This window comes from Passer domesticus, chromosome 8 (assembly GCF_036417665.1).
Source record: "Passer domesticus isolate bPasDom1 chromosome 8, bPasDom1.hap1, whole genome shotgun sequence".
Taxonomy (NCBI): Eukaryota; Metazoa; Chordata; class Aves; order Passeriformes; family Passeridae; genus Passer; species Passer domesticus.
The window spans coordinates 48,872,997-48,891,684 of NC_087481.1; the positions used below are offsets into that span (position 1 = coordinate 48,872,997).

The window sequence follows — 18,688 nt, forward strand, 5'->3', positions numbered from 1 at the left end:
TGTTTTCACATCTGTCTCTGCTTTCCCTCTCTGCTTCTGGAGGTTTGTGCTCAGAGGTGTCACACCATGTGTGTGCCTCTTGGTGGGACACCTCTATGGGCTGGTAGTATCTCTGGCTAGCTAGAATGCAGAGAGTGCTGTTCTGATTCATGTGGAAAAGAGTGCCTGTCACCATACATTCATAGCTCAACATGGTGCCAGGCACAGCCCCAGGAGCAGACTTGCAATATCACAAATGTGTTTTATTCCTGGAAAAGCTTTAGTTGTCCCTTACGGGTAGGCGCTTCTGGGGTTGTTAGGATAAAAAAAGGAGTGGCAGCTTGAGCAGCCTGTTTTCTGTAGGCTTGAGTAGTAGGACAGGAATGCCATATCTGCACAGTGAAGAGTTTCTCTAGGACTGACCTCCCTTGGTGGAATGATTTGTAAAGGAAAACCTGGCTTTGTGTATCTTTAAGCCCTTGGGTTCAGGTGGTCAAGGTCTTTCCAAATTAGTCCAAATATATATTTTTCCCTTTCCTGGTAGATGAAGGATGTGTTGTAAACAACTGAAACTGTCAGTGATTCAGCCAGTGGAAGGTGTGTCAGATGTCCCTATTCCCAAAGCAGTACTGCTGTCTTGGTAGTGACATGTCCCAGTAGGCAGCCTTCCCAACTGGGACACTGGCCCTTAATGCACACTCCTGATACAGCACAGCTTCCCAGAGCACTGTCTGTTAATGGGCTCCTGAGGGACCCCAGGGGTGCAGGAAAGGAAACATTCATGTCTGTGCCACGTTTCTGGAGGAGGAGTTTGGTGGGAAGAGAGATGAGCAACTGCCATGGAGGCTCACTTTGCCACCCACTCCTAAACTGGACTTCCAGTATCACTCTAAGCAATGCTGGACAAATGTTCTGGCAAGTGACAAATTGTTTCCCAGCTCAGCCCCATTCTCTTCCCACCTTTTTTTCCCTGTGAGTCAACTTCTGCCTACACAGATGCTTCCAGAGCAGCCCGAATGCCCTCTTCGTTTTGCGCTGATGGGATGGTGAGTTTGCACTGAGGCACAGTTTCTACCCCTGGATTTCTAGATTTTCCTGCACGTGGGCAGAGAGCAGCATGATGCTGAGTGACTGAAGTCCCTGTTCACAGTTCATGAATAATAAAGACTGCCATTTAATAAAGCTTGCAGCCCCAAAGCCACATTCCATGGGACCTCCAGCACGCAGTCAGGCAGCAAACAGCTGCAGTGATATGAAGTGTGATGTCTTTGTGCTGATCTTCAGCCAGACATCACACTCCTCACCCCAGAGCTGGAGTGAGGGATGGTGATGGATGGTCCAGCCCCTCCAGCATGGCAGCCACTGGCTGTGCTGGAACCTTTCTGCTGATATCTTGGAAAAGGAAAGCAAAGCTGAATCTGCTGGGTGCAAAAGGGGTGGAGCAAGCAGCAGTTTATAGGGGGAGCACTTTCCTCGTGCTCTGAAGGACTGACTGTTACTTTCTTCATCAGGATTGTAGGATGGGGCCCTCTGCTACCTGCAGACTGTAAGGTAGCCCTAGAGATCCTTCACTGTGATCTGTCTCTGTCAGAACGGTCATTTCCCAGGACAAACTTTGGCAGGGCAATGGGAAGGGATTGACTTTGAAGGGTTTTTTCTCTTTAATAAACAAGAGACCCTTAATAAACCTGGAAATTCCCCTTTTAAATTTGATACACTGGTTTCTTCCAGACTCCCAAGCTTCAGGGAGGAGGTAATAGGAAGTGAGATTAAATGAGCTGGAAGCTGAAGGATCACAGGACTGAGGACCCAAGCCCTGCTTGCTGGGGTGCAGTTTGCACACCCATGGGCAAGGCAGTTTCTGGTGCAAGAGGCTGTTTGCCATAGCTGCAGAGGAAATCAGCTGTGTCACCCCACAGACTTTTCTGTCAGTAGGAAACTGTGGTGAAGGCTCATATTATAAGCAGCAGCATTGTATTGACAAGGGTTTCCAATACAAAGTTGACTTAGAAGAAACCAAGGTGCTGCAGGGGTACAACAATGTGTTTGATAACACCAATAGAGATCATTGCTCCTGTCCTGATGGTCTCAGATCTTGTTCTCCCTACAGGACAGAGGTGAGCAAAAGCATGGTAGGTATCATCCATTATTTTTCACTCTTCTGTTTTTAAATGAATGTCATTGTTGCTGGCATTTACTTCCATTTTACCTTGCCTTAAATATGACATCCGCTTACTCTGCCTGTGAAATACAGGGGTGGAATGTAGTCCTACTCACACAAAACACTTTGGTGCAAAGAAAACTGTTATGGGCCCAAAATGATGGGGAAGTTTTATTTTATAAAGATGCTCAAGTGAGCTGTGCCATCAAAAGGATACAAAGTCGAAGCCACATCCTGCCGGCTTGGCTAATCCATAAAAGAGCTTTCAGTGTTTTCCCTTGGAGTAACAGCTTTAAATTTTAATAAGCTGTAGTGTACTTTCACCGGATGTAATAAGCTGATACAAAGTTTAAATGGGGTTAAGTAAGTAGATACCTAGGAGAAAGGAACATAAAAGACAAAATATTTCCTCTCTTTTACAAGTTTATTTCACTGGGTTTATTTTGGGAAAAAATATTTTGTTCAAATTATTTTTTTGTTCTCTGGATGATTCAGTGTCAGGGGAGGGAGTAATATTTGAAGTAACTACAGAGCGACTTGAACAGAGAGGACGCTCAGTATAAATAAATAAATTTATTGAGTTATTAATTCAGGTTACTTTGCCATTTAATTTTAGGACAGTTACCAAGTCACAGGCATGTGTGCCTGAACGTGACCCACATAATCCTGTAAAACAGGGATTTGTAGGAAGACTCCTTGCAAGGTCATCCAGCCCACCTGTACCCAAGGCAGGATCGATTCTGTTAAGTCTTTCTGGGCAGAGTTTTGTTGAGCCTGTTCCTGGAGCCCTCATGGAGGGCTGCAGCTGCAGGGAGTGACCCCAGGGCTGGCACTCAGGTTCCCTGCTCCTGCAGTGGCTGCCCTGCCTTCCCTGTAAGCCATACCCATGTTACTGCTGGGAAAGGCTTTATCTGCTTCCCCTCCACTGCTCCAGGTGGGCCCAGCCTCCCCCAGCCCACTGGCTCCAGCTGCTTCCCTTTTCCCCACAGCTGCCTTCTAGATACCCTGAGCAGACCAAAACAGCACTCAGAAACACCATCTGGGGTGATGTCCTGAGACAGACCAAAGCCAAGCTCTACTTTTTTGTGTGTTTTCTGTTTGCAAAGGTGGGATAAAGAACTTTTTGGGCATGGGATGTGCAATGCCATGCTTGTGCTGGAGTAAGTGAGGTGGTTTGTACTCTGCACCATGACCCACTGGTTGCTCTGTCCTGACTGTGTCATGCCTGGGGACCCCTGAAAACAGGCAGGAGCTGCGGGGTGGGGATTTTTTATTACTGGCAGTGCTGTAGATAACAGAGGTGTATGGGATTTTACTGAATGTGTTTGTTTGCTTGTATCTGTGTAGCCTACTGAAATGGCTCCAAAACATTCTCAGCTAAAAGCGTGAGCTGCTCCATTTTGAGCTTAAAAAGTCATTTCTGTACCCAGGAGCTGTACTCATTCTTGGTGGAGTGGGCATAGTAACACACACTGTGCAGTGGATTATACTTATGTGATTATAGCCTCTAGGCAACAACCTGGTGCTTAAGAAATGAGTCAGTCAGAAAGACCAAGGCAGAGGGAATCAGATTCAGCCACGATAAGATTTGCTTCCAAAAGATCTGGACTGAAGTATACAGCATTCCTTCAATATATGCTTGTCCTAATAGCCAAGTAAACTGCACATGCAGGAATATTTTACATTACTCAATGTCTCACAACAGTCTAAAGAAGCAATAACCACACACAAGGTCTTGCAATATGACAGGTTAGTTGGGTACAGAAAGGCAGGAATAGCTGGGAGACGTGAGTGAAAGCCCAGCCAGGCTGGTGATAGCTGTGTTAGTGCAGGGAGATCTGCCTATGCAGGTTCCTGGGAAATACATCCAGGAAAAGGGAAGAGACAGGATGAGAAGGCAAGAAATGCATGTGGGGAAGCAGTGGCAGGAAGAGAAAAGAACAAATGAGAACTGGCAAGTTGATAAAAGAACAAAAGGGCTTTGTCTCTCATTAAAGGCAGCTAACTACAGAAATCATTTTCCCATGCAAGCAATTACTGCAGTTACCCCAGGGATAGTATGTGGTTGGAAATGGGAAGACGGGTTCTTTACATTCATAACTGGGTCTGGCAAGTGCTCCACCAATATGGCTCATGGTGCTGTGGGCCATATCAGGCAAGCAGAGGAATTGAAACTTGATTGTGGAGATAGATGGATTCCCTGTTTTAAAAATTATCTTCCATCTGTATGCAGGGTTAAGCCACCAGCCAGTGGAACAGAAAGAACAGAGGCTTCTAAAAGGTGACAGGAGGTTTGGTTCATTCCTCTTTCACTGCTGACTGTAGCTGTTGACAGCAGCTTACAGCAGTCAGTGCAGTCACAGTCACATAGGCATGAGTCAGGTAAAAATCAGACTCAGACTGAGATTCCCTTTCAGTCTGATTTTCAGAAATGCTGAGTGCAGGCAGCTCCTGTCTGTGTCTGACAGTGCTTTTCACCCTGTAGAATCAGCTTTTGGCAATCAGCTTTTGGTGTTCTGTTTTGGCTGAGAGAAATTCGTAACAAGATGAATGCTCATGATCTCATCTTAGATCCTAGACTTTATTTCATGAGTGACCAAGTCATGACACCAATGAGGTCTCAGTCTGACAATCTCCTGTTGCCACTGCTCAGCTGACCTTAGCCCTGGGTATGAATTTCGGTGTCTTGAGGCTCTCCATTTACTGGCACAAACCTATCTCATTGCTTGTCCTGTAAGTGTTTTGACATCAGCCACTCCAAAATTAGAAACTGATGATACGGAAAGCTTAATAACATTAAAGAAATGCCAACCCATCTTCTCTGCTGCCTTGTGCTATGCTTTGTCCATCTGAGGAATTTCTTGCATTTCACAACCAACAGGAGGATGTGGGTTCAGGATTGTTTCCCAGCAGGGATATGATGCAGCTCAAGCCCCAGACTAGGACACAATGGCATTCAGGTATAACTCTATAACACCTCCCTGACCCATCTCCTGTATCATCTTCTCCTCATTCTCCTTTCCAGGAGTTCACTGGCTTTCTCTCACCTTTGGTCTTGCTGAGGTTTGGTCTTAACTCTTTGGAGTTACAAGCACATTTGTAACATCCAGAACAGGTCCATGTCTCAGGTGAGGCAAGTCAAGCCCTAGAAACTTGGCTGAGCCTGTCTCTTTCACTTCCCAGGAAATGGTGTTCATTTATTCATGTAAGCCTCCTTTTAAAACTCGTTTTGAGTTTTATTCTCTCCAAAAGGCAGTTTTTTACTCTTGGGCAATACCTTCTGGATGCTGTTCCCTTGGTGGAGGTCCAGCCGCACCCTCGGGAGATGGAGTGGCCACTCCCCAGCTGCAGTGAGAAAGTTTCCCTTCGCATCGCCGAGAGCAGGCAGAAACAAAGAGCCGAGAGGAGGTGGGGAGGAGAAGGGAAGAATGAGCTAGGTTAGGGGAAACAGCCTGGAAGAAAAGGAAAGGACCAGCTGATCTGAAAGTCCCGATAAAAACCCAAGACAAAGGCCAAAAGAGCCTGGGAGATTATCAGGGGAAGGGGGAGGAGGAGCAGAGAGATTCAGCAGAACCTAAGTGGGAATGATGTAAAATGCTGCAGGGAGGAGGGGAATTTCCTACCTAAAGCAGAGAGTGGTTTACTCAACCACTTCCATTTACTGGAATCCAGCCCCTTTCTTTCTTCTGGCTGGGAGAACCCGACAGAGCTGCTCCAGCAGGAAAGAGTATCCATGTCCATCCCATAGCCCTGACAGCATCAGCCCCGATTGCTCATCTGTTTCCAAGGACAGCTGAGACATTTTGCTGGTGGGCAGAGAAGTCGGGGACACTGCATGCAGCACCCTGCAGCAGAGGAAGCATTAGTACTGCTGTTGTTAGCCTTGTTATTTTCTCCTAATAAAAAGGTGGTCGTGACTCACTCCATTAAGAAACAAAAGCAGAGTTGTAATCTACTGAAGGGCAGTTGTTTGGATGCTCAGCATTAGGCGTGGAAAAGGAGGAAGGTCAGCTACAGGTCAGGTCTGGTGATATACACCCTGCCACCAGCACGGGCCAAACTTCAGGTACTCCCCAGAGAACTGATTTTCTGGGCTGGGGTAATTTGCCCCGGCTTCAGAGGTATCACTTCAGGTGGGAGTGTGGAAGGAGAAAAAGCTCTTTTTCTCACCCCTCCACATTTCAGTTGGGTTTCCTGAGAGGAAATGATACTGTGACTGTGCTGGCCCCCTCCTTCCTCTTAGGAGGGAGGAGCACGCCAGCATCTGCTCACAGCACCTCTTCCCCTCCCTATGCCCCACTGGGACCAGTTTGCCAGCTGAGCTGTTCCTGGGCTCTGAGTCCCACGCAGAGAGGAAAAAGTGATCCCTGAAGCTGGGGGCTGAGAGGCAGGAAAGGCAGGCTGTGTTCAGGTGGTGTGGAGGTTTCCTGTGTGAGCAGGACTAGGTCACAGCACCCCTGCCCATGCCAGCTTTCCCATCTAGTCCATGAGAAGGCTTTCGGCACAGCTGTGGCGATCCAGTTCTGACAGGAACCGTGCTGGGACACGGGTCTCACCCAGCCATGTGGCTCTGACAATGCCCAGCTGCCTCCCGGGGTGGGTGCGGGGCAAGGGAAGGAGCCAGGCTGCCGTGATGGCAGTGGCCAGGTGAAGAGAACACCCACGCTGAGATGTGCTGTGAACATCTGCCCCTACCCACAAGCTACTTCTATTTTTGTTCCATCTCATACCCTGGCTGACTCAGAGGAGGGGTGGGGGGGGGGGTCAGGTTAGAAGGAGCCAGATGGGAGCACTGTAGGGGAATTGAAAGAGGAAGAGGAGGAGGAGTTGCTTCAAAACCAGTAGTTGCCATTCTTTCAATCAGCTTGAACGTTTTCTTCGCACAGTCTCTTTTGTGCTTCTCTGTTTCAGCTGCAGGCAATTTGAGGCAGGGATGGCACTTCCTGCCTGCTGTTAAGGTGAGCATTCTTTCAGGGCACCATCAGAATAAATGACACGCTGCTCTTAGATAGCTGCACTGTCATCTGCCTGCGCTTTAATGAGCTTGACTGGAGTTCACCCTTTTGCTTAACTTCTTCTAGGAATTCCCACTCATCGTTTTGGTGCCTTTACAAAACTGTCTACAATGAAAGGAATGAAAGGGCAAGTGCTGAATTTCCTAATTCCTGTGTGTCTTAGTGTCATGACTTCTGGACACAGGCACAGTCAGTGGTCTGTGGTGTAAGTCTTGCAAGTCCTTGAGACACAATCTTGCAGCCACAGGGAAAGGGACCATCCCCTCAAACAACCATAGCAGCAATTTTTGTATTTATTGCCCTCTCATCCTTGTCCCCATTGCTCCAGAGCTTTCACTAATTTTGCAGAAATTACACATCTTGCTTTGTCCCAGTCCACTACTCTTTGTTCCTTGGGCTAACTAACAGCATCCTAGGGGTTGTTCCCCAGGCAACAACCTGGGGATCAGGGTTCTCGCTGATCACTCACTTCCAAAGCTGCCTTAATGCAAACCATGGCCTAAGCAGGGCACCCAACTCTTTCTGAGGGGATCTAGGAGCGGGCAGCTCCCATCCCGCGAGCAGCAGAGCTCTCGCAGGCAGGTCTGCCTGGGCTCAGGCTTTTCTGGGGGCGAGGATACACAGTGAGGGGGGAATAAAGGGAACTGAAACTCCATTCGCAACCTGGTGTGAGAAGCTTGCCCTAGCGCTGCCCTTCCTTCCTCCCTTCCTTCCTTCCTCCCTTGTTTCCTTCCTTCTCCTCCGTCCCCCCGGCACGCTTCACTGCTCTCCTGACGCGCTGGGGAGGGGGCGGGGGTGATGTCGGGATGAGCCCCAGCCGATGAGTGGAGAATTTTTGCAGCGTTTTTCAGCTTCCTCTGCCTCCGATGCTGACCTACCGCCGCTAGGGAGGGAGGGGATCCCCGCCAGGGGGCGGCGCGCGGGGCGGGGGATGCCCATGTTTGGGAGGCGGGCGCGTCACTCCCCTTATATGGGCAGTGTCGTCACGGCCCGGCCTCCCATTCATATAAATGCCCGCCGGCGCCGGCCGGGATTCCCTGCCCGGGCTCGGTGCGGTGCCTCCGTCCCTCCCGTCCCGTCCCGTCCCATCGCCGCCGGCTCCGCGCTAGCACCGGGCACCCTCCTGCCGCTCTCTCCGCTCCTGCCTCGGCTGCGGCGGGGCGCGACCCTCGGCCGGCATGAAAGTCACGTCCCTCGACTGCCGGCAGCTGCGGAAGCTGCTGCGGAAGGAGCCCTCCCGCTGCCTGGTGCTGGACTGCCGGCCCTACCTGTCCTACTCGGCCTCCTGCCTCCGCGGCTCGCTCAACGTCAACCTCAACTCGGTGGTGATGCGGCGGGCCCGCGGCGGGGCCGTGCCGCTCCACTTCGTGGTGCCCGACGCGGCGGCCCGAGCCCGGCTGCTGCCCGGCGCCGAGGGGGCGGCGGGGCCCGCGCGCCTGGCCGCCGTGGTGGTGCTGGACCAGGACACGGGCCACTGGCAGAAGCTGAAGAAGGACAGCACGGCCCAGATCGTCCTCAACGCGCTGCTCTCCAGCCTGCCAGAGGCCGGGGCCAGGGTCTGCTTCCTGAAAGGTGAGAGGGGTCGCGGGGACCCGAGGGACAGGGGCTGGGGGACAGCGGCGCGCTCGGCCCGCAGAACTCCCCTGGCTGGCGGCGGCCCCGAGGCGCTCCCGTTCCCTCTCCTCCGCCCTGCAGTGAACCTGATTATTGGTGGAGGGCAGGGAGGTAACACCGGGATTTTGTTTCTTTTCCACCTACTGGAAATAAATCCCGGATAGACTCTGCTGGCTGAGCCGAAATGCCTTTCCGCTCACCCCCGCCACGAGTTTAAGAGGCCGAGGGGAAAGCAGAGAATATCAGTAAAGAACAGCAAAAGTTGCAGTTTATCAAAGGGGGAGAGGCATCGGCGCTGCGTGGGAAACAAAAGCAGCCCTGCGGATATGAGGAGGGACGAGGCCACCGCTACTCGCTCTCCGCCCGGTGACACACGGGCGCCCGAAACTCTGGGACCGATGCCCGCCCCTCACCGAGGGCGGAGAGGTTTCTCTCCGTCGGGCACATCGGGACTCTGGCAGGGAAACCTAGAGGTGAAACTCCGGGGCTCGTCGGGGGACAGAAATACCTCCTCCCCTCACGTGTATTACAGCCCTTCGATTGCGCTTCTTTGTTTTCCTTCGGTGTAACCCGGGCTAATAAAACGATAAATAGCATAGCGAGCATAGCAGCCCGCCCTTTCCCTGTCCTTCCGCCCCTGCCTCCCCCCACTTCTGGCAGCCTTTGTCCTTCTGCCCCCTCGGTTTTCCCAGCGCAGCCCCCTCCTGCTCCGGGAGCGGGGCCGTGCCCGGCGGGGCCGCTCCCCCCAAAGCCCCGCACACGCAGCGGCACCAGGCCGAGGAAGGAGTTTCCAAAGACCCCCTTGCCACACCATGAGGCCATAAAAGGGAGCGGAAAACCAGGCGATGTTTCTTGAATAAAGCCTGCCCCTGTGTTCTAATGGGCCAGTTAATTCACTTTTAATAAGCCTTTTAGCACTAGTTTTTGACCTGAGGTACTCAGCTTTAGCCTTCTGTAACAACCTCCCGCTGGGGCCGAGGCACCTTCAGCCCGGGTATTGCCTGGTACCGAGATAGGGGGATGCTCCCCGGCTGTTGCCACCACCCCGGTTCTGTCCTGCCACTATCAGCCTTTGCTGGATCTGACAGTCACCCCAAAAGCACAAATTCTGCTGCTGGAGGGTAGAGATACTGGCACTGTGTCATTCAAATCCTTAGGGACTGCACTAAACTAGAGATGAAGAAATATCTTCAGGGTCACGGGTGGAAGTCTGTGGTAAACTAGGGGCCAAATTAAGCTCTGCTGACTCTCAAACTGCTTGTTTGGCCACACGATCATCCTTTCCTCTTCATGTACCAGCCCCGCACTTTGAAGTGGTGACTGTGGCTGTGGGCAGTTTATCCGGAGTGAGGGGTTGGTGTAGGCCCCGCTTTGTACATCTTGTGAGTTGTGAAGTGTCTTATCTTGAAAGCCTGTTGATTTGAGGCTAAAGACATTTCCTCTCAGTGTATGAGAAAGTTTCCTGCTGCAGTTTCCTTTTGCTTTTCTGGAAGTGCTCGGACTGCAGGTTCAGGCCCATGACTCAGTGGGCAGCACTGGTGATTCACTGGGGCCACAGACCCCCAGGAAGCTGCTGCCCTGGGGGAAGATCCTTGGCACAGTGGGGATATAAATCACCCTGGAACGCTGTGTACTGATCAGGAGAAAGGGTCCTTTGGAGGGCTCTGCTACCAACTTTGCAAATAATAGGCTGTAAAGCCACCAGGAAAAAACCTCCTTGAGGTTTCCCCTTATATTCCTGCCCTCCCTAGGCATGGAGGGCTGGGAGGAGGTGTTGGCTACTTAAGTGCTGAGGGGGTCTCGTGGCAATAAGATATGAGGAGGTCATCAAGACCACCAAGTGATCAAGATGCTGAGGATCTGGTCCCAGAGAGAGCATCTGGAACTGAGGCATTGCATGCCAGGCCCTGTTCCTTCCGTTGCTTTCTGGCTTGCAGGGTCACATCTTTCATCTGTGTAGGTGCAGTTTCACTCTGGGTGAGCTCATCCCCAGCACAGTGAGAGTGGTTGTGTGTCAGGGGAAAAAAAAAGATAAAATAACGGATCCTCCCTTGGTGCTGATAAGGATTCTATTACTTATCGATTAAAAGGGAAGTGCAGCTCAGCTCTCCATGATGAGCAATTGAGTATTTGCAGAAATGACCTCAGGGAAGGTAGGCTGAGTGGGGAGGGGGAAGAGAGGAGATTGCTGGAGGATGGGATGAGCAGATGACTCACTGTAAGAATGGCCTGCAAATATCCTGATCCCCAAGGCTTGTAATTAACCATTCACCAGCTGCATGTGTTAGCTGCCCCAAGAGACACAAGACATGCATGTCTGTCAGCACACATGCAAGTTTGGCTTGGGCAGATTTCTGTGTTCATTCAAGTGTAAAGACAGCAACATAGGGTGTAAATGAGGATCATGGCTATTTATATAAACTGGACACATTTTTCCTATGTGATGCCAGTGACTGGGGAGTTGGGGGAAGATAAGGTCAGCTACGCAAAACAAGGGGAATTAAAAGTTCACCCCATGAAGGGCAGTTGGAGATCAGGGAATTCTACAGAGCTTCTTGTGTTTGTTGTTTTTTCACACTGTGAGTTGCTAGGGATGTCATTTTTTCAACCCAGTTGTTGCGGATATCATTTTATCAAACACCTCCCACCACCACCACGGTCTCCACGGTCACTTGACTGCTTGGACACTGCCTCATGCTGTGAGCTCTGGGATGAGCTGGCAGAATGTGGCTGGGGGCAGGAGGAAAGGTGCAGGTGCTGAGTGCCCGTTTGCTGTAAGGTCACTCTCCTGCCCTCTGCCATGGAAAACAGACTTTCGTCACATTCAGAGGCCTTGGATCGTGCTGGCCACTTGCAACACGAGGACTCCACGGCAGGAATGAGTAGGTGACAGCAGCACGTCATGAATTTGAGCACACAACTGCTCAAACATTGCGAACAGATGAGACACGGGCACTGTGGGCTGAGCTGTCAGAGGTGGCTGCACCGGGCAGCCCGGCAGCGAGGCTGGTGGGAATCCTGGGCTGCTCTGATCCTCAGCTCTTCCCTTGCTCCAAAACCCTCCCTTGCACCCGGGCACCCGCAGGGACACAGCTTATCAGGGCGAAACAGTTGCAGGTGAATGAATCACAACGGGAGGCTTTGCCGTCCAAGCCTTGTTTACTCGAGGGCCACGCTGAAGGATTATTGAATGTCGCTGGTCAGGAGCCATTCATTTCTGCTCTGAGAAAGCACAGGTGGCAGACATGTGGCTCACCATTGACGTTTCCAGGCTGCTTCTGCTACCTGACTTATTCAGGTACTTTTTGGAGATAGTGTTCTTCTATGCAGAATATTCCCAGCCTGGAAACAGGCAACAATTTAGCTGACGACAAACTTTGAGTAACAATGTAATAATGGGATTAATTCCTTTTCATTAGCAGCACACTGAACGAAATGAACGCAGTGCTTAACCGTGCAGAATAGCTCATGTGGGGCTATTCAGTTGTCAAATGCTGTCACAGGATTTCATTAAGTTTTATAGCTGTTATTTAATAGATTGGTTTCAGTGGGACCATCTTCATTACTTCACTGTCTTCATGCATTGTCGTGATTAATGAGACACATGCAAGCATCCCCCTCTTGTGTTTATGTCCATTTAAAAATGCAAATAAAATATTTCGTGTGTTGTTGTAGTGAATATATTAATGACAAGTTTAGAAAAGATGATTCTGAGTACAGAAATCTCTGCCTCAAATGCTGGAATTAGTGCTCGTGTGTAAAACCTGGGGGGAGGGAGTTTAGTCCCCACTGTACAGGAGTTAATGGTTGCTAGACTCAATAGAATTACATTTGCTAACAGCTTTAGTCTGGATTCACTGGGTTTTGACAAGTTAATAATTGTCAGTGGTATCAGAGGTTTTTCCTTGGGTGCCCAAAGTCTTTTAAGCAAACCCATTTTCCCAGAGGAGCACTATCCTTCATTGACACTCCCCAGAGCTCATTGCTGGGCACTGCTATCCCATTGCACTGCTGGAGCTTCCTTTGTCCTTCACTTGAATTCAACCAGTCCTTGGGAGGGCAAATATTCATATTTTCTTCTTTTTGTTGTTTCCCTAGGGGGATATGAAACCTTTAATTCTCAATATCCTGAGTGCTGCGTGAATGGAAAACTCATTTCCCCAGAGAGGACGGAAGCAGAGAGAAACCTTTCCAGCCACTGTGAGAAGCAGAGTGCCAACCACAAACCTGCTTATGACCAGGTGTGTGCCATGGCTGTGGTGGGTGACCCTCCCCTTGGGACTTCTCCCTGCTGCCACCAGGCTCTCCTGGAGGCTGGCAGGGTGTCAGTGGGCCTGGTGCTGCCATGGTTGTCACAGTCTGGGCTGGTAGCCTGTCAGCTGAATAAGCTGCCCTTGTGGTCAGCATCACCTCCACCTGGCTTCAAAATCAGACAGAAGGAGGCAAACCACTGCATCTAGCCCCCAAAACTATTTATGAACTCTCTTATCACACACCCAGACAGCGCGAGCTGTCAGCAGCTCACACCTCCAGAGGAGACAGAACGGGCAGGGGAGAGGCTGCCAGGAGTGTCACTTTTCCAGCAGACAAAGGAGCACGTTTTGCCCATGACTCCTCTGAGATCTCAGGAGGAATTTGAGGCTGGCAAGGGGCCAGAGCCTCTGAGAAGCGAGGCCCACCACTGGGCTGGGAAAGTGGGGTTTCCACAGAGGAAGTCACGGTGTGCCCACCCAGCCCGGGGATGATGTGTGCTCCGAGATGTCACCCTGCGGTCAGGGCGCTTCCGCCAGGGCGTGCATTTCCTGCTGCTCAGGGGAGTCCCCTTGTGATGCCTCTGGGCTCTCCAGGGAGCACCTCCTACACCAGGTGCCCTCCTGCCGCCGTGGCTGGCTGCCAGCTCTCCCTGATGCATGGGAACCCACCATGTGGGCAGCTCAGGGGGAGTGGAAAAGCAGTTTCTTGCAGCTGGGGGGTGGCAGCAGCTCCTGTGCATCATGGAAAGTTACCTGCCAGCTCAGAAAGCTGTGTCACATGGTGGCTTTTCTTTGCCATCTCGTCATGCAGCCTTTGCTTGTGCTGAGGAAGGAGGAACTGAGGTGACGTCTCAGGGTGGGTGATGCAGTAGGTGCTGTGCTCCACAGAGGTTGTGGGGTGAAGGGGGATGGGGAGCCTATGTCCAGTTTTTTTGCTTTGTTTCACTTTTGGAGATGTGACCAGAGGGGCAAAGCCCTGGCTGAGCCAAAGCAGCCTCTTCCTCTGTCCTAATCTTCCTCCCTGCTGGATGTGGCTCCCTGCCTTGCCCCATTTCAGTGGGAATAGGCACCACCTATGAAAGCACTCTGGGTGCACTGCAAGGGGCAGCACTTTAAAGAAAGCCACAAATATCCTGCACATGATTAGGTTGGTCTGACTTTGTACCCTGCAGATGTGGACAAGAAAATGAAAACATTTTTCCTGCCTGGGCTTTGCCACTGATTCATTGGACAGCAGTACTGGGGTCCAAAAACGTGAGAGAGGGAAGGAGCAGGCACCCACATGGGCTCTCTTGGTCATTCTTGGGTCTCAGGACTTTTGAAAAAAGAATTACATGTTTCTGCTCCTTCTCTTCCAGGGTGGTCCAGTTGAAATCCTGCCTTTTCTCTACCTTGGTAGTGCCTACCACGCTTCCAAGTGCGAGTTTCTCGCTAACCTGCACATCACAGCCCTGCTAAATGTCTCCAGGAAAAGCTCAGAGTCCTTCAAAGACCAGTACTGCTACAAGTGGATCCCCGTGGAGGACAGCCACACAGCAGACATCAGCTCTCACTTCCAGGAAGCCATAGACTTCATTGGTAGGTATCAATGAAAAAATTTTCAGATATTCATGCATTTTAAACTCATTTAAAATGTAAAATCAATTAAAATCCATTTAGTTAATTTTATAATAAAATTCAAGTCTACTGAATTTTGTGAAGGAAAAAACCCCAGTTCCTTGGACTTGCATACCAGTCAGTAAAGTCAACTTATTGCCTTACTGTGCTGAGATATCCCAAAGGTGGGGTCCTAGAAATCCATTGTCCCCCCTTATCACAGAGCTCTTTACATTCCTCCTTTTGATCATGCTGTATCCCACCCTTAAATCAAATACCCCAATGCAAAAAAATGAGGAGGCCTTTAGAAAAGTTTGTGCTGTTCCATTTCAAATCTTCCTGTGTCGGGCTGAGTGTGTCGGGCTGAGTGGGTGAGCAAAGGCGAGCTGTGCCAGGAAGCACAGGAGAGGATTCTCCCTGAGAAGCACAGCATGGTTCTGTGGGGTGGAGGACCTTAGCCTGGGTGGAGATCATGTTGAAATTGGTACTGTTGCTCTCCAGGAATATTCAAGAGAGAAAGAGAATAAAACACAGTTACAGACTCACTGGACTCATTGCTCAGCTGAGTTTGAGTCCTTCAGCAGTGCAGGCAGAATTATGAAAACCTGACCTGAGGGTGCTCTCTAAGTCCTCCCCTTTCCCAGACATCTCACACCTTTCAGGAAAATGATAATTTATGGCACCTTTCTGTCCTGTCCTCAACGCTTTCTGATAGATATCGAGTCACTTAGAAATTTCCCAGATTTTGAGGACAACTTTAATTTTCACTTTCTTTTAAAATTGGGCATGTGGTGTAGATGCTGGGGATGACTCAAATCCATGTCTTCCTTATTTTGTGCAGTAGCTAAATATAACTGGCCGTGGTGGCAGTCCCTTCGTAGACAATTGAAGGCAGGCAAATGATAACTTCCTCAGCTCTGTGTTTCCCTGAGCACTACATTCAAAGTTATCCATAAATTGGAGATTGAACATGTTGCTCAAGGCAATAGAGCAGAGAGAAGTCTATTTTTTGAACAGTGTTATTGTGTGGAAAGGGCTTATTTTAAGCACATTCTCTTTAATAACAATCATTGTGTTGTGTGAGTAACCACAGTGGCTCCTGTTGTGTAAAATGGGTGCTTTGCATAAGCCTTTTATATCCTGACTTAAGTCCAAGCATCCTTTAACCAGGCTATAATTAGCAGCTGCCTACCAGTGCTTGTCTGCTTTGTGGTGAGGCCCCAGGGACTAAGCTCAGCCTCTCCACCCAAGGGTACCTCCTGGTACTGCTGTTTGCTGCCAAGCAGGGAATTAGGATCTTGAAGAAAAATCCTGTTTTTCTAGCAAAGATGATGACAGCCCCTGCAGTTTTTGAGTGACCAGGTAGTGGGAGAGCTGGCCAGGCTTAGCTTTACACAACATTTTGAGCTGCAGGCAGAGAAATGCAGCTACAGCATTGCCTGCATCACAATGTTCTTGAATGTCAGTTGTTCCAAAAGAGAAGTAGGCACAATGAAGAAGACAGGGATGGACTTTCCTAAAAAATGCAAAAAGAACCAAATCAAGATCCACAGATTCTGAAACCATGCTCAGGTCTGTCACAAGCAGGGTTTTGTCCTCCTTGTCTTTTAATCTCCATGTCACCCTAGTACCCAAGAGAAGAGCAGGCCTCTCTCTGCTGTAGGCTGGCTGTGTCCCCAGGCTGGGTGTGCCAGTGTCCCCTCCATGCCCCACAGCAGCTGATGTCTGCAATGGCTTTTCCCCCAGATTACGTCAGGCGAGCAGGCGGCAAGATCCTGGTGCACTGCGAGGCGGGGATCTCGCGCTCCCCCACCATCTGCATGGCCTATCTCATGAAGACAAAGAAGCTGCGCCTGGACGAAGCCTTTGACTACATCAAGCAGCGCCGGAGCCTGATCTCACCCAACTTCGGTTTCATGGGCCAGTTGCTGCAATATGAGTCAGAGATCTTGTCTTCCACCCCCAGCCCCCCTGTCACCTCGTGCAAGAGAGAAGCTGCGTCTTTCTTTGCAGAGGAACTGACTTTAGGCAAAAACTTTGAGGGCTCGTGCTTTGCCTTTCCTACCTCAGTGTTGAGTTCTGTGCCCATCCACTCTCCTGTGCACCAGCTGAAGCTCAGCCCCATGACAGCATCCTCGTCCTGCTGAGCACCGTGGGCAGCCTGGAGCTGGTGTGGTCCCGATCCAAACTGTGATCCCCAACAGGAACATTTCATGAATGTGCAATAGAGAAACTTCATCCACTGACTCTGAGATGGAGTGGTTGTCATGGGTCATACTTCCCATATGCTGTGACTGTAAGATGCAAGAGGTCTAAGCATGGCAGGTTTTCTGAACTTTTATTGTCCTTTTTTTAAAAAATACAAAGTGCTTTTTTAGGGTTTTAACCACACAACGTGCACCCACTACTGTATTTCCAGATTTCTGGGGAACAATGAGAAATCCATTTAGTATGTTCTCAGTTCCCATCTCCTTCCAATCTTATTTTTGAAAAGACCCTCACTTAAAGTTTCAAGCAATAAACAGCAGCAGCAGCAGGGAAGCAAGCAAAATGAGAAGCACTACCTTTGCAACCACAGAGGTGGCGGGAGTGAATATTTGTTCAAATCCTTCTCTGGCTTTCCTCCTTCCCTCTCCTGTGTCATGTTTCAGGTAGCAAAGGGCTGGAGTAGGGAGAGGGAGCACCTTTTCCAGGACACTGCTGCACAACCAGGTGAACATCCCCTCTTGTGCTCCAGCCTCCGAAGTGTCAGGTATTGTCCACAGTGTAACTGGATACCAACCCCGGCCAGTGGGTCCGTTCAGGTGTGGCATTTCCTGTACTTCTGTATTTGCCTTTGTACTGGATGTGCATTTAAGTAAAGCAGGGACTTGAGGTCCATCAGCTACCCTGCTGAGCTATTGTCCTCCCATCTGTTTTTTAAGAACAGCCCTAGAATACTTGAATGTCTCAACAATCCTCATCACATCCACATCCCAGCTGTAAAACACTGTAACTGCTGGACTTCACACCAAAAAAACCTGACAAGCTTTCAGCTCCAAAACAACTTTTTCTCCATCCCTTCCCAAGTGTTCTCAATGTGTATCGTGTATGGTCAAGTGGTCTTTTCAGTGTTATGTGACTTGCTTAGAGTGTGTGGTCACCTCTAGTCAGCCTTTGTCCAGAAAAAAATATTTTTGTCTTGCTCACATTGGCTTCTGTGTCCACAGGGAGTTCAGAATGAGTGTCTCTGTCTGTTGACCTTTTTAGTATTTTTTAATATATAATATGTATGGGAAATGGCAATAATTTCCAGGAGATCTTGTGAATGTGAAAAAAAACCTGCAATGGTTTTTATGGTGTGTAAAAAATAATAAAGGAAAATAATGCCAGGAAAATAAAGCTGTTTGTTGTACTTGAATTGATCTGTGCGAGTGCTTTGGGAGAGCTTGGTGGCAGGAGAGGTCACCTGAGAAAAACACCATGGTGTAAAAGTGGTGTAAGAGGGTAGAAGAGATGGGAAAGCATCACCGTGCTGCGTGCTGAAAAGCCACCAAGGTGCATCACTACAGAGGGGAGAAGGTGAGGGGGAGGATTGTTTTAAACAGAATGACATGAGTCACGGTGGCGTCACTTCCCAGCAGCCGGGCAGGCACTTCTGTTTTGATTCATGCATGGTTTATATAAGATTTACCATCTTGCTGAAGATGAAAATCTGAACTAGGCACAGCCCCCACTTCCTTCCAACCCATGACAAGGGATGCTACTTGCCCTGGTCCTTAGAGCAAAGCTTGTGTGTGGCATGCAGCACCTCTGGGTGCCAGGAGCCAGGGCATGTGGGTAATACTCGTCTTTTCACTTTTTTAAATAAAAAAAAAAAAGTTAGAATAACCAGCACATCTGATGCATTTCATACCCCTTTTCAGCTTGAATTTTCTAGGCTTTTCCTGGATCATCACTGCAGAATATTTATGATCTGCAATTCCAAATTATCATGTTGAAAAATCTATGGCAAATATCTGGGTTACAGAGCATATATGCACATATGCATCCATTTGTAACTTCTTACCTCCAGGGAGGTAAATCTGACA

At 49.6% G+C, this 18,688-nt stretch overlaps 1 protein-coding gene and 1 long non-coding RNA gene across 2 annotated transcripts in view; both read left to right on the plus strand.

Moving 5' to 3' along the window:
• Positions 1 to 8,049, plus strand: part of LOC135306793 (uncharacterized) — a 101,649-nt gene extending 93,600 nt beyond the window's left edge. The window contains exon 4 of the long non-coding RNA XR_010367565.1: positions 1,711 to 8,049. This is a non-coding gene — a long non-coding RNA (uncharacterized LOC135306793). The remainder of the gene's footprint in view (positions 1 to 1,710) is intronic.
• A 135-nt stretch (positions 8,050 to 8,184) lies between these two features.
• On the plus strand, positions 8,185 to 18,018 carry DUSP5 (dual specificity phosphatase 5). Its single transcript, XM_064431263.1, has 4 exons — positions 8,185 to 8,727; positions 12,868 to 13,010; positions 14,381 to 14,600; positions 16,365 to 18,018. The coding sequence occupies exons 1-4, from the start codon at positions 8,334 to 8,336 to the stop codon at positions 16,763 to 16,765; spliced, it is 1,158 nt and encodes a 385-aa protein (XP_064287333.1). The 5' UTR covers positions 8,185 to 8,333; the 3' UTR covers positions 16,766 to 18,018.
• The last annotated feature ends 670 nt before the right edge of the window (positions 18,019 to 18,688 follow it).